At 41.5% G+C, this 14,376-nt stretch overlaps 1 protein-coding gene across 1 annotated transcript in view; it reads left to right on the top strand.

Moving 5' to 3' along the window:
* LAMA3 (laminin subunit alpha 3) overlaps nt 1–14,376 on the top strand; it is a 132,312-nt gene that overhangs the window by 45,562 nt on the left and 72,374 nt on the right. Inside the window, exons 20-26 of the mRNA XM_082234871.1 lie at nt 41–146; nt 1,071–1,170; nt 2,640–2,796; nt 5,687–5,825; nt 11,773–11,915; nt 13,391–13,491; nt 13,578–13,731. Coding sequence (XP_082090997.1) covers nt 41–146; nt 1,071–1,170; nt 2,640–2,796; nt 5,687–5,825; nt 11,773–11,915; nt 13,391–13,491; nt 13,578–13,731 — 900 coding nt within the window. The remainder of the gene's footprint in view (nt 1–40; nt 147–1,070; nt 1,171–2,639; nt 2,797–5,686; nt 5,826–11,772; nt 11,916–13,390; nt 13,492–13,577; nt 13,732–14,376) is intronic.

Consider the following 14,376-nt stretch of genomic DNA (forward strand, 5'->3'; position numbering starts at 1 on the left):
AGGAAAACTTGAAAGCTTCTCCACTCCCTTCCCCTTATAGGTGGATGGTGAATGTTACTGCAAGCCTAACGTTTGTGGAGATTCGTGTGATACTTGTGAAGATGGTTATTATGGCCTAGAAGACAATAATTATTTTGGATGTCAAGGTAAAATGTGGTTTAGTTACTACAGGACATGTTTCTAAAAAACAGTCTTCAAATCACTCCTATATAACATATTTGCATATAAACTTTTATTATTGCTTCTTACCAATGTGAGTCTTCTGTTTAAATTTTGGTAAGTGACAGTGGGCAAGTTTTCAGTATTAAATATCTGCTTCCTTCAACACAGATCACTCTTTCAACTGATGGCCTTAAGCTGATTACTGCGCACTCCTGATTACTGCGCACTCCTGATTACTGCACACTTACTGTGTTGCCAGTGCGGAGTTTTTGAGAGTCAGTGTGGTGTAGTGGTTAGCGACCCAGACTTGGGAGACCAAGGTTCTAGTCCCCCCTCAATCTTGAAGCTCACCTCATGACCTCAAGCCAGTCATAGTCTCTCAGTCTAACCTGCTTCACAGGGTTGTTGTGAGGATAAAATGCAGGATGGAGAACTATGTCAGCTACCTTGGAGGAAAGGTGGGATATAAATAGAAAACAGACTACTGTTTTAATGAGTCCCTGCTTATCTCATTCTGTTTATGCTACTCTTTCCCTTCAGAAACAGGGACTCATTCCAACAGTGACCTGCGGTAAAACAGCCATAGCAATTGGGGCAATGTCAGTTCCTCCTCTGCTCTTTCCTAGCTCTTGATTGTATGTGAGAGATGGAGAGGTGACTTTGTATCTATACAGGTACTTTGTTGAGCATCTGCTGTGATGACTCTGGGGCTGTGCCAGCCCACTGCAGAAAGCCATACATATACATTTTTGAGAATTGATCTCGAGCATAAACAATGCGGCACTAAAGTCATTTATGGAAAGGCAGAGAGTGTTCTTCCCATCTCTTTATCCCAGAAAACCTACAAATCTATCTTCTGGCATCATATATTTTTGCTTAAAAAGTTTGGTTCTTTCCTTTACTCACAGGGTGCAAATGTGACGTGGGAGGGGCCGTAAGCCGTGTGTGCGATGATCTGTCGGGTGATTGCCAGTGCAGAAGGCACATGGTTGGAAAATCCTGCAATGAGTAAGTAAGATGGAAAAGTGAAGCTTAGGCACCAGTAAATCCAATAATAATAATAATTGAGACGGAGCTTACTGTCAGGGTTACTTCCAGATCCTAGCTCACAGAGGATCACGCTAGCCAGCGATCGTTAAATAAAAGTCTTTATTGAGTTACAGTCTCCATTCTCGAGCTGCTGCGTGCAACCCTACGTCTTATGCTTAGATCGGCGAAGCTCCGTCTGAGTCTCCGCCCCTTGCGCACCAACTTAATATCCTAGCCCTGCTCCACCTTTTCCGCCTGACAGTTCTCCTCTGGGTCCCTCTGCCCCCCTGGGTCTCTTCCTTCCGGGATTCTTCTGACGCTGACCCCCCTGACTCTCCTGTCTCCTTGCGCCGGGCTTTAGGACCTGGCTCCCTTTCCGGGCTGCCTACTGCGCCACCTTCCTGTGCATTTGAACTTGGCGCGCGCGCCCAACCTTCCACTTTCCGTCTAACCGTCACTTCGCTCCCCGATGAAGGTGTGGCCACTCCTGACTCGTGCCCTCCCTCCTGTTGCGAGCTGCCAGCGCTTGATCCCTGGCGCTCTTCCTCTTCCCTACTCTCTGGCGGTGACGCTGGTCCCGATCTCCAACTGCTCCCCTCTGAGTCCCCTCTGGCTCTATCTTCCTGGGGTGTCCCCTAGTCTCCCCCCTTGCCCTGGCCACTGGTGCTCCTTTTTGTGAATCTTCTGATTCACTGGAAAGACTCGGAGATCTCGGGTCGTCGTCGTCACTCATCCTTTCTTCTGCCTCCTCCCCCTCGCTCTCTGTTTCCTCCCTTGCCCTCGCCTCTGCTCCTGAACCCCTGACAATAATAAATTATTATTTATACACCACCCATCTGGCTGGGTTTCCCCAGCCACTCTGGGTGGCTTCCAATCAAATATTAAAAGCACAATACAGCATCAAAACCTCCTTAAGATTTTGTGCTGATTCATCAACACTTGATTGGTAATCTGGTATTAACCAGCTACTTTCAACAGTGGGTGCCAAGTTCTGCGAGGGCGCTCTTTGTGACTTCACCTTGGTAGTAGTACAGTGGTGCCCCGCAAGACGAATGCCTCGCAAGACGAAAAACTCGCTAGACGAAAGGGTTTTTCGGTTTTGTGTTGCTTCGCTAGACGAATTTCCCTATGGGCTTGCTTCGCAAGACGAAAACGTCTTGCGCTTTTTTTTAAAAGCCGCTTGAAGAGGCGCAGTTGCGACGGACCGTGCTTCGCAAGACGAAAAACATCGCAAGACGGAAAGACTCGCGGAACGAATTCTTTTCGTCTTACGAGGCACCACTGTATGGAGAGGATTCGTTTAGCCATCTCCCTCCTTAACTTATGCCATATGGTCTAATCCAGCAGGCCAGTTCTTAAGTGTTATGTCTATTTTTCATATGTAGCAAATAAAACATTTTTAGAAAATAAAATCATTGCCTGCCATTTCATTTTTGTATTTATGAAAGGCCTGAAAAGGACTACTACTTACCTGATTTACATCACATGAAGTTTGAAGTTGAAGATGGTACATCTCCTAACGGAAGAGGAATCCGGTTTGGTTATGATCTTCAAGAATTTCCTGGCTTTAGCTGGCGAGGTTATGCACAGATGTCCTCAGTACAAGTATGTATTTAACTGACCAGATGTTACTTTGTGAAATAACCTTGGGAAGAAGATGTGAGTTCATTTCCTTGGTCCTGCTGGATCATAGAAGAGGCCAGAAGAAGTTGATCCCACATATACTTAAACTTCTTTTCTTTCTTAAAAGTTTATAATGGGTGTGAAGGAAACATTCTTCAGCAAAGCCTGCTTTATGCATTTACCCTTTCTCTGTGGGGAGATCTTCTAAGTGGTGACTCCACATGCCCTCTTGCATTTTCTGCAGCAGTTTATTATTTTTATTTATTTGTTGAATTTATAGCTCAGCTTTGTCTCCGCGGGGCTCCAGGTGGCTTACATAGTTCATTTAATCCTCACAACAGCCCAGTAAAGTAGGTTAGGCTGAGGGGTTGTGACTGGCCACCAAGGTCACCCAGTGAGCTTCATGGCCAAGTGGAGAATCGAACCCTGGTCTCCCAGGTACTGGTCCAACACTCTAGCCACTACACCACCACTGGCTCCAGTCTGCCATGTGATTCCTTCCAGTCACTTGGAGATATATCCACACCAGGGACAGATGCTTCCAGGAAATCCACTGTAGTTGTAGAAACTCCCCATGTGATTGAGATGACCCATATAGCAAGTTTTCCTAGGTGTAATAGCTGGAGTTGTGAGGCAGAAGTGAATATTATCATGGGGGAAAAGTAACAAGTTGGGTGCCACAGGGTTCTCTCCTGGACCCATTGTTGTTCAATTATACATGACTTAGATGAAGGAATTCAGGGGATGATACCAAACTGGGAGGGGTAGCTAATGCTGCAGAAGACAGAATCAAGATTCCAGGTGACATTAACAGATTGTAGAACTGGGCCCAAACTAACAAAATGAATTTCAATAGGGACAAATGTCAGATTCGATACTTAGGCAGGAAGAACCACCTGCACAAATATAAGATGGGGGACACCCGGCTTGCCGATGATACATGTGAAAAGGATCTAGGGGTCTTAGTGGACCACAAGCTTAACATCAATCAAAAGTGTGATGTAGCAGCAGCAGCAGCAGAAAAAAGCTAATTCTATTCCAGGCTGCATCAACAGAAGTATAGTGTTCCAATCAAGGGAAGTCATAGTACCACTCTTATCCTGCTTTGGTCAAACCATACCAGGAGTGCTGTGTCCAATTCTGTGCACCCCAATTTAAGGATATAGACAAGCTAGAACATGTAGAGGAGAGTAACCAAGATGATTAAGGGTCTAGAAACCAAGCCTTATGAGGAACAGTTGAGGGAGCTGGGCATGTTTAGCCTGGAGAAGAGGAGGCTAAGAGGATATATGATAGCCATCTTCAAATATCTAAAGGGCTGTGACATGGAAGATGGAGCAAGCTTGTTTTCTCCTGCTCTGGAAGGTAGGACCTGAATCAATAGTTTTAAGTTACAAGAAAGAAGATTCTGAATAAACATCAGGAATAACTTTCTGGCAGCAAAAGCTGTTCAACAGTGAACCAGACTTGCTTGGAAGGTGTTGGACTCTCCTTCCTTGGAGGTTTTTAAGCAGAAGTTGAATGGCCATCTGTCATGGATGCTTTAGCTGAGATTCCTACATTGCAGGGGTTGGAGTAGATGACCCTCAAGGTCCCTTCCAACTCTACAATTTTATGATTCTGTGATTCTCAATTTGTGAGCATTACAGAAAAAATTGGAGGAATGTATTCAGTAAGTGCTGTCTTGGCATCTTTTTGGAGAGTATGTTTTATTTCATCAACTGATGCTTGTTCATCCTTGGTGACGTGTTCAGAGAGATTGTTGGAGTAGCATGATATATAATGGATTCCTTCTGGTTAATCTTCATTCATTTGTATGCCTTACTCCTCTTAATCTAGGGTTTTCCCTTAGGGTTATTCTTTTAACCATGTCAGAATTTTACAAGGGTAAAATATAAATTTATGAACTACAACTTCTCCATTGCCATTTCCCCCCTCTGCTTGTCCTAGCCTTCAGAAACAGAGCATGCTCTTAAGAAACCTGGATCAGCCCCCAGAAATGCCTAGTTAAGATGATCCAGAGAAGAACATTTTTGGCTTTTTTATACTAATTTTAGATAGTAGAGCAGCTCAGCATTTCCTGTTTTGTTCCCATTAAGTCAACTTCATTTTTGAAGCTTTTGTTAGAGGAGGAAGGGAGGCAATGCTGACATCCCCACTCCAAACCTCTCCCCTCCTTCTCCTTGCTGCAGTGATTCTGTAGTTGGTGGTCACCAATGAAAAAGCAATGGGAGATGCATAGAAAAAGGGTGAGGAAGAATAATCGAACCAAATAAGTTTAATAATGCATGGAACTCTAGGCATATGCCAAATGAACTCCAGTCATCTGGTTTCAAACCTTTCCATTGCATCGTTCACATCCAGTTGGATTCTCTAGGTAACTTGGCAACCCTAAAGTTAATACATGGAAAACCTTCATCTCAAATGCCAAGTTAAAATAGATTGGAGAAGTGCAAGGTACATCATCCATGATTTAACATTAGCACACATCTTTTAACACAGTTCTTATCCTTAAGCCATGCCACATGGACACCACAGTACTATGTCAGCTTAACAGAGCAATGATATACATGTCTTCTCAGAAATACAGGAGCAGACGATGCAGGTAAGTGTGTATAAGAGTGCAGACGTAAAAATGCGGACCATAGTACAGCCAAAACCTGTTATCCTTCCAGATTCATTAGGACATCATTCACAGTGAGGATCAGTAAGAAGACCTGTGCTTTAGACCTGTGTTTCATCCAAACCCACCATAACTTTTTTGATTGTCGTGTTACATTTGCTAAATGTTTCTAGACATTTTCTGCCTTTTGGGTGGTAGTATTAAAATAATATGCTTTCCTGTCCTCTTCTTTGCTTCTTTTTTCCCCAGCCAGAGGTGGTAGTACCTGTCACTGTGGCTTCTCCTAAGCTCTTCCACCTAGCACTGCACTATGTCACCTTGGTTTCAAAAAGCTGTAGAGGGAGGATCTCAATTGCTGAGGGGAAACATTTTGGCCCTAATAACACTTGTAAGTGAATTACGTTTCTTGCTAGGTTTGCCTGTCTTTCTCTTCCTTATGCCAGAAAATGCTTTTCCTTCCGCATAAATGTCTCTGTCTATATGTGTGGTACTTGTTATTCTTATTTTTTCCCCTGTAGGAATTGTGTATTTTGCTTGCACAGCTTCTGAAGATTTATCCTTTTGGTACTTTATGGCTTTTTCCTCCTTGTTTATTAACCTCCCATTTTACAGAATGAAGTAAGGATAACTCTGTACGTGGAGAAATCAAACCTCCGTTTATTTCGTGTTATCTTGAGGTATATTAATCCTGGAACTACTGCGGTATCTGGCCACATAATCGCTTATTCTCGGCTTCGTAAAGGTAGGTAGAGCAAAATGGCAGCGGAACTCAGCCGGTAGTTGCAATGTGTCTTCATGCACTGAATTCAGTTGAACTAAAAGCTTCTTTTATGCCATGCCCACCCGTCCACCCTACATGTTGTCTAGTGTCATGTATGTTTTTGCAACAGTACAAAGACAGTTATTGTAAAGGTAAAGGTAAAGGTAAAGGGACCCCTGACCATTAGGTCCAGTTGCAGACGACTCTGGGGTTGCGGTGCTCATCTCACTTTATTGGCCGAGGGAGCCGGCGTACAGCTTCCGGGTCGTGTGGCCAGCATGACTAAGCCGCTTCTGGCGAACCAGAGCAGAGCACGGAAACGCCGTTTACCTTCCCGCTGGAGCAGTACCTATTTATCTACTTGCACTTTGACGTGCTTTCAAACTGCTAGGTTGGCAGGAGCAGGGACCAAGCAATGGGAGCTCACCCCGTCGCTGGGATTCGAACCGTCGACCTTCTGATCGGCAAGCCCTAGGTTCTGTGGTTTATTTTTATTTTTTTCCAAAAATTTATAGGTTTTTACAGTGTTAACGACAAACAAAAACACAAAATGAACAAACATAACAAACATAAATCATAACCTTATTGAAAATAACAGTTATTCACTTTGTAAAGCGACTTCCTCGTTTCCCCTTAGTTGAATTTCATTGCATATCCTTATAATGGTTTTCCAAAACCCAATTTTTATACACTTTAAATTGAACATTAACATCTTTAAATCTTCTCCTTATAGTATTAAACATATTATTTTATCAGTTAACATAAATACAATCCTAAGCCTATTAAATATTTGGAAGCTTTCCAGTTAGTTTAGCTTAACAAATTTAGCTAAATAATCATTAAATTTCTTCCATTCTTTGTGGTGTTCCTCCTCCTTCTGGTCGCGGACTCTTCTGGTTAGGTTGGCTAGCTCCAAAAAATCCATCATCTTCATCTGCCATTCTTCTCCTGTTGGTAGTTCTTGAATTTTCCACTTTTTAGCTAACAAAATACGAGCCGCAGTTGTGGCATACAAAAATAGTTTAACATCTTTCTGGGGCATTTCCAAACCTGTTATTCCAAGAAGAAAGGCCTCTGGTTTCTTTATAAATGTATATTTCAACATTTTTTTCAATTCATTATAAATCTTTTCCCAGAAGTCTTTCACCTTGGGACAGGTCCACCACATATAAAATAATGTTCCTTCCTTTTCTTTACATTTCCAACATATATTATCACAATTGTGATACATCTTTGCTAATTTTACAGGAGTCAAATACCATCTATACATCATCTTCATAATATTTTCCTTTAACAAAGTACATGCAGTGAACTTGACCCCTTTCTTCCACAATCTTTCCCAGTCTTCAAACATTATATTATGTCCTAAATCTCTTGCCCAATCTATCATCACAGATTTAACTTGTTTGTCTTTCGTATGCCACTCCAGCAATAGCTTGTACATTTTAGATAAATTTTTACCTTCAGTATCCAACAACTCCGTCTCCAACTTAGACTTTTCCAAGGCAAAACCATTTCTCTTATCCGATTTATACAATTCATTAATCTGGTGGTAATGTAGCCAATTTAGCTTAATTTGCTCAAATCGTTTTAATTTATAACCTTCCTCCTCCTCTATTAATAAATCATAATATCTCAACTATTTGGTATCCATATTTAATTTTTTCTGGGCCTTTTCTTCCTTTGGTGAAAGCCATCTGGGTGTCTTTCTTTCTAAAAGGTCTTTGTATTTTATCCAAACATTATACAACAATTTCCTAATTATATGATTTTTTAATGCTTTATGGGCTTTTACCTTATCATACCACAAATATGCATGCCAACCAAACACATTATCAAATCCCTCCAAATCTAATAAGTCTGTATCTTCTAATTTCATCCAGTTTTTAATCCAATAAAGTGCAGCAGCTTCAAAATAGATTTTTAAGTCTGGCAGAGAGAATCCCCCTCTTTCCTTGGAATCCATTAGTAATTTATATTTAATTCTGGGTTTCCTCCCCTGCCAGATAAATCCAGAAAGAGCTTTTTGCCATTCTTTAAAACATTTCACATTATCTATAATTTGGAGGGCTTGAAACAGAAAAAGCATCTTTGGCAGCACATTCATCTTAATCACGGAAATCCGGCCCATTAATGACAATTTTAAGTTAGACCATACCTCTAAATCTCTTTTAATTTCGTTCCATACTTTCTCGTAGTTTTCCTTATATAGATTCAAATTTTTCCCAGACAGGTTCATCCCCAAATATTTAACTTTTTCCACAAAATCTAGGCCCGTTTTTTCTTGTAGTAATTTCCTTTCTTCATTATCCAGATTTTTCTCTATTACTTTGGTCTTGCTCTTGTTTAATTTAAATCCTGCTACCTGACCAAACTCATGTATCAGCTCCAGTGCTTTAACTGCACTGGAATCTGGATCTTGTAATGTCAGAACTAAATCATCAGCAAAGGCTTTTAATTTGTATTGTTTTGAACCTACTGTAACACCTTTAACTTGTTCATCTTTTCTAATCATACTTAGCAAGACCTCCAGAACCGAGATAAACAGCAGAGGGGACAGTGGGCACCCTTGCCTGGTTCCCTTCTCAATTCTAATTTCCTCTGAAACCACATTATTTACAATAATTTTAGCTTTTTGTTCTTGATAGATCACTTTAATACCATTTAGAATGTCATGACCCATCCCCATACTCTCTAAGTTATGTAACATAAAACTCCAAGAAACATTGTCAAAGGCTTTTTCAGCGTCGATAAACATTAACATTGCTTTACAACTCTTCATTGCTTCTAACTTTTCCAAAATATCCACAACATTTCTAATATTGTCTTTCATATGTCTTCCAGGCAGAAATCCTGCCTGATCTTTATGAATATACTCAGATAAAACCTTCTTTAGCCTATTAGCCAATATATTTGCAAAAAAATTATAATCCACATTAAGTAGGGAGATTGGTCTGTAGTTTTTAACGTTGGATCTATCCTGACCCTGTTTAGGAGCCAGAGTAATGTAAGCTTGTTTCCAGGTTTCAGGTGCTTTGCCCCCCCCCCCTTAAATTGAATTAGATATTTCTACCAGAGGTTGCATAAGCCAGTCTTTCAATGTCTTATAATATTTCGCTGATAGACCATCAGGTCCTGGTGTCTTGCAAAGTTGCATTGAATTTATTGCGTATTCCACTTCCTGACTTGTAATTAAGCCGTTTAGTAGATTCTTTTTATCCTTTGGAATCTGTTGCAGTCCATTGTTCTTTATAAATTGCTTGGTTTTCCCTAAATCTTCTTTTTCTTTTTTGTACAGTTGTTTATAATATTTATAAAAACATTTTCTAATGTCTACAGGGTTCTCTACTGATTTTCCTTCTGTAACGATGTTTGTAATAGTACTTTGTTTTTGTCTCTTCTTTAATTGCCAGGCTAATAATTTCCCACATTTATTTGCAGATTCAAAATTTCTTTGTCTCATCTTTCTTATCTTCCATTCAATTTCTTGGTTAACTAACTGTGAATATTGAATCTGTAAGGCTTTAATTTCTTTTTGGATCTGCAAATTCTTTGGGTTTCCTCTAAGCTTCTTCTCTTTATCTTTCAGTTGTTCCATAATTTTGTCTTTTGTCTCATTCTGTGACTTTCTCCTATTTGTTGTATCAGAAACCCTCTCATTACCGCTTTGCTGGCTTCCCAATTCACCCTTATTTCCGTTCCTTGATTCATATTAAGTTCAAAATAATCCTTTAGGGTTTTTTTGGGCCTTAGTGACAATTGATGAATTTCTCAACAAATCATCATTCATTCGCCATCTGAAGGAACCCTGAACAAACATTTTCAAGTCCATAGAAACTGCACTGTGGTCCGAGCAAGTTTTAGGGCAAATTTCCGTTTTTATCACTTTAGAAACCAAGACTCTGGATATCCATAGATAGTCTATTTGCGAAAATACTTGATTTGCATCTGAAAAAAGTGAAGCCTCTTTCCATTGGATTTCTAATTCTCCATATATCCGACAGATCAAATTTTTCGGTTAAGTCAAAGAAAGTCTTCGGTAGTCTGCCAGAGTTCGTAACCTTTGATCTCTGAGTTCTGTCCATCAAAGTAGATGCAACTCCATTCAGGTCCCCCATCAAAATAATTTTATAATCCATGTATTCTAGCAGACTTGCTTCCAGGTTATTAAAAAATTCTGCTTTGCCATCATTCGGTGCATAGATTCCTAATAACAAATAATTCTCGCCTTGTGCTGAAATTTCAACTGCAATGTATCTTCCTTCCTCATCTTTGAAAGCAAATTTTGGATTCCATTTATTTTTGATGTAGAAAACCACTCCTCTTTTTTTAACTTTGTCCGAGGAAATGAATTCTTGGCCCAATCTTTTATTTATTAAATTTTTTCTATGTAGTCTTGTAATGTAGGTTTCCTGTAGACAAGTTATGTCCAAATTTTGTTTCTCCAAAATGTGATCCCCCCCCCTTTTTTGTGGCATGTTCATGCCATGCACATTCCATGAATAAATTCTCAATGCCATATTGTCTATTTACGAGGAGGTTTAGGCCACAGCGCCACCCACAGTAAAAAGACAGTTATTGTAGCAACAGTAAAAATACAAAAAGCAGTAGATAGAAAATTAGTTTAAATCCTGGGCAATCTTTTTTTTAAAAAAAAAAAAAGTCTAAAACATGGCTATCCGGAAAACCCAATCAGGTGGCGGCATGTAAATAACAGTAATTATTTTTATGAAAGCCTACAGAGTGGCAGGGATATTTAGAGAAGGACCTCTGGTGCTAGACTTAAAAACATGTAGGTTCCTAAAAAAATATATAAGCCAACGTTCATTGAAAAATTTAGCTTATTAATAGCTTGCTTGCCACTTTTAGTTCTTCTGACAGATATTTCCCAGGGTGGTTTCATGGAGGGCAGCCTGTTACAGAATGTGGATCGCATATATCGTGGGATTTGGCTGGATCTTAATCTCATACCTCATACAGTCTATTGCAGTGCATTGCAGTAATATGTCTGTCACACACTTTGAGCCTCTTCACACATAATCTTTAGCTGGCCACCCAAGGTCCCCCCCCCCCCAAAGTGTAAATCTAAAAAATGTCATGTGGTAACCTTTAATGGATTTATTATGGCATAAGCCTTCGTGAGCTACAGTCCCTTTTATCAGACACATGAAGTGTTGTCTTGAGTTGCAGGTACAGTGGTACCTCTGGTTATGTACTTAATTCGTTCCGGAGGTCCGTTCTTAACCTGAAACTGTTCTTAACCTGAAGCACCACTTAAGCTAATGGGGTCTCCCGCTGCCGCCGCGCCACTGGAGCACGATTTCTGTTCTCATTCTGAAGCAAAGTTCTTAACCCGAGGTACTATTTCTGGGTTAGAGGAGTCTGTAACCTGAAGCATATGTAACCTGAAGCGTATGTAACCTGAGGTACCACTGTACATGGTTGGGCAGGCAGGGGGATGCACCTGCTCTTTCAGTTTGCTGCTTATCTCATTTTAATTAATAAAAATGTTGGTTTCTGAGTCATCAGGGAGTGTTTTTTTAAAAATTATTATTATTTTCTTGTTTGCTGGCAGGGACTCCTCAGAGCAAAGGTGTTGTCTTCCCACCCAGTGAAGAACCTGCTTTTGTCACTGTCCCGGGGAAGAGCTTTGCAGATGCATTTTCACTGACTCCTGGAACCTGGATTTTTAAAATCATGGCAGAGGGAGTCCTTTTGGTAAGATGTTTGCTATAATTACAAGGAGAAAAGAATGTTAGAGCAGTATAGTTCAGTCAAAACAGAGTTTTCATATATAGCAAAAAAAGGGGAAAGGGGCGTGGAAGGCTATCACAGATATTACGTTTTGCAACTTGTGTTCCCCTTCCCCTTACTTGCTTGGTTCTGAAAACCCCAGTTGGTGAAGTGGAGGTTACTGCCAGTTGGTTGTGCCTGGAGTCCTGAGGCAGAGCTCCTCTTAAGAGTTTATTTGTGTTGTGTGAGGTTGGACTGTTTTGTGCAGAGTGCCCTTTCTCTTCTCTGCCCCCCCCCCCATCATTCCCCCTTTTGATCTCTCAGTTTGCACAACATGAGGTCAGAGAAATATAGCCTCATGAGCTGTGCCTAGTTATTGGAGTGGTGGTCTCTCTGTGCTAGGCTTGTGTGCTGTGATTAGGTGCTGAATCACACCATATTCTGTGCCAGAGTGGGCAGAGGGACTGCTTTCAGTTCTATTGTCCAGGTCTGGGGTTAGTGTAAAATGATACTGTCAGCAGCATGGCTGTGGTCTGAGTGAATATAGGATTTGGGACAAGTGTACCCCTCACATGTACAACTCTACCCTGTCCCCATCCCCCCCCATTGGCATATAATTGCTGATGGGATGGTGCCACTAGCACACTGGAAGAGTTCCACTAGTCTTTCACCTCGGGTTCCCAGTGTTGGGATACTGTCAAGGAGACGGAGGCATCAGGCAGGCCCCCAGTTGTCTCTGGACGATCACCGGTCTCCCGTGGAACATCATCAGTCAATTAGCGACACGAGCCTCAGAGACCCGTGCACACCCTTTCAGCAGAGTCTCCACAACGAAAGGATGCAGACAGGAGAGCATCTTTACAGCTTTATTCAACGTAGTTCAGAACAAAGGAAAAACATGACTGCTTGTCTCCGTGTCCAGGAAAACAGCCGGAACAAAAGCAATATACAAAACGGAAGTTCCCAGTGAGAGCTGGAACTAAACAGGCATGTGACACACAACAGCCTGTTCCCTTTTAAGGTGGAACGGAACTATCCTAACACCCAGATGTTCTTGGACTACAACTCCCACCATCACCAGCCAACATTTATAGATGATGGGAGTTGTAGTCCAACAGCACCTAGGACTCAAGATTGAAGAATATCATACAAATCCATTGGACATGTGGCACCATAGATCAAGATCCACTATTGTTTTCTGGCTTCCTCCACTTCTTAAAATCCCTCAGCTAGAAGATCTTGAGTACAGGACTGTGTCCTTGGGGAGCAATCCTATACACATTTACATAGGAATAAGTCAAAATAACTGGGGGCTTATATCTGAATACATGGGCTTGCATTCTTACTCTTCTGTGGAAACAGGAACCCGCTCTGTTTGTAACTTATGCTGAAATTTTCACATAATCCTTTTCTATGTGCTTAATAAATATGCTTATGTTAATATTGTTTTGTCCTGTTAGGATTACCTGGTGCTCTTGCCTAGCGACTACTATGAAGCCCCCATCCTGCAGATACCAGTTACAGAGGCTTGCACATATTCAGGACAGGCAGTGACAGATAAGTTAGTGCACCTATTATATTATTGAGACCATTGCCTTGGGTTGTTTTATTTGATTTTAATGGTGTCTCTCCCTTCTCTTTAAAAAGTTGTTTACAGTATGAGCACCTGCCACTGGATAGATTTTGCTGTGTGCTTGGTTCGGAAGTCAGAGTTTCCTTGAACAGAAGAGAGTACAGGAACGTAGCTTCCCAACAGCCAACAGCCAAACATCCCGTAATGTCTCATATCACTGGTCAAGAGGTAAGATGGCTCTGTTTATGGGTAAATCTGCCATCATATGTGTCAATTTCGTACATTCTAGTTCCACATGGGTGGCGCTGTGGTCTAAAGGCCTTGGGCTTGCCAGTCAGAAGGTCGGTGGTTCAAATCCCTGCAACGGGGTGAGCTCCCGTTTCTCAGTCCCAGCTCCTGCTAACCTAGCAGTTCGAAAGCACGTCAAAGTGCAAGTAGATAAATAGGTACCACTCCGGCGGGAAGGTAAACGGCGTTTCTGTGCACAGCTCTGGTTTTGCCAGAAACGGCTTAGTCATGCTGGCCACATGACCTGGAAAAACTCTGCAGACAAACGTTGGCTCCCTCGGCCAGTAAAGCTAGATGAGCGCCACAACCTTTGAGTCGTTCACGACTGGACTTAACTGTCAGGGGTCCTTTACCTTTACCTTTAGTTCCATGCATCCCCTGCAGTATTACTGTGTGACTTACCCATGGGGCAGTCATTCTGGGGGGCAGGGTAAGGAAGGCTTTTTCTGTAGGAAAGGCTTTGGTGGATTTGGGATTCGGCGTTCAGGAATTATGTAGCTCTCCTTTTGCTTTCTTGAAACTCTTGCATGCTTGAGAAAAGTGTTTCCTGGGAAATGGATGGCATCCCCTGCAATCCTTACTTTG

The sequence above is a fragment of the Podarcis vaucheri genome (assembly GCF_965113315.1).
Source record: "Podarcis vaucheri genome assembly, chromosome: 8".
Classification (NCBI taxonomy): Eukaryota; Metazoa; Chordata; class Lepidosauria; order Squamata; family Lacertidae; genus Podarcis; species Podarcis vaucheri.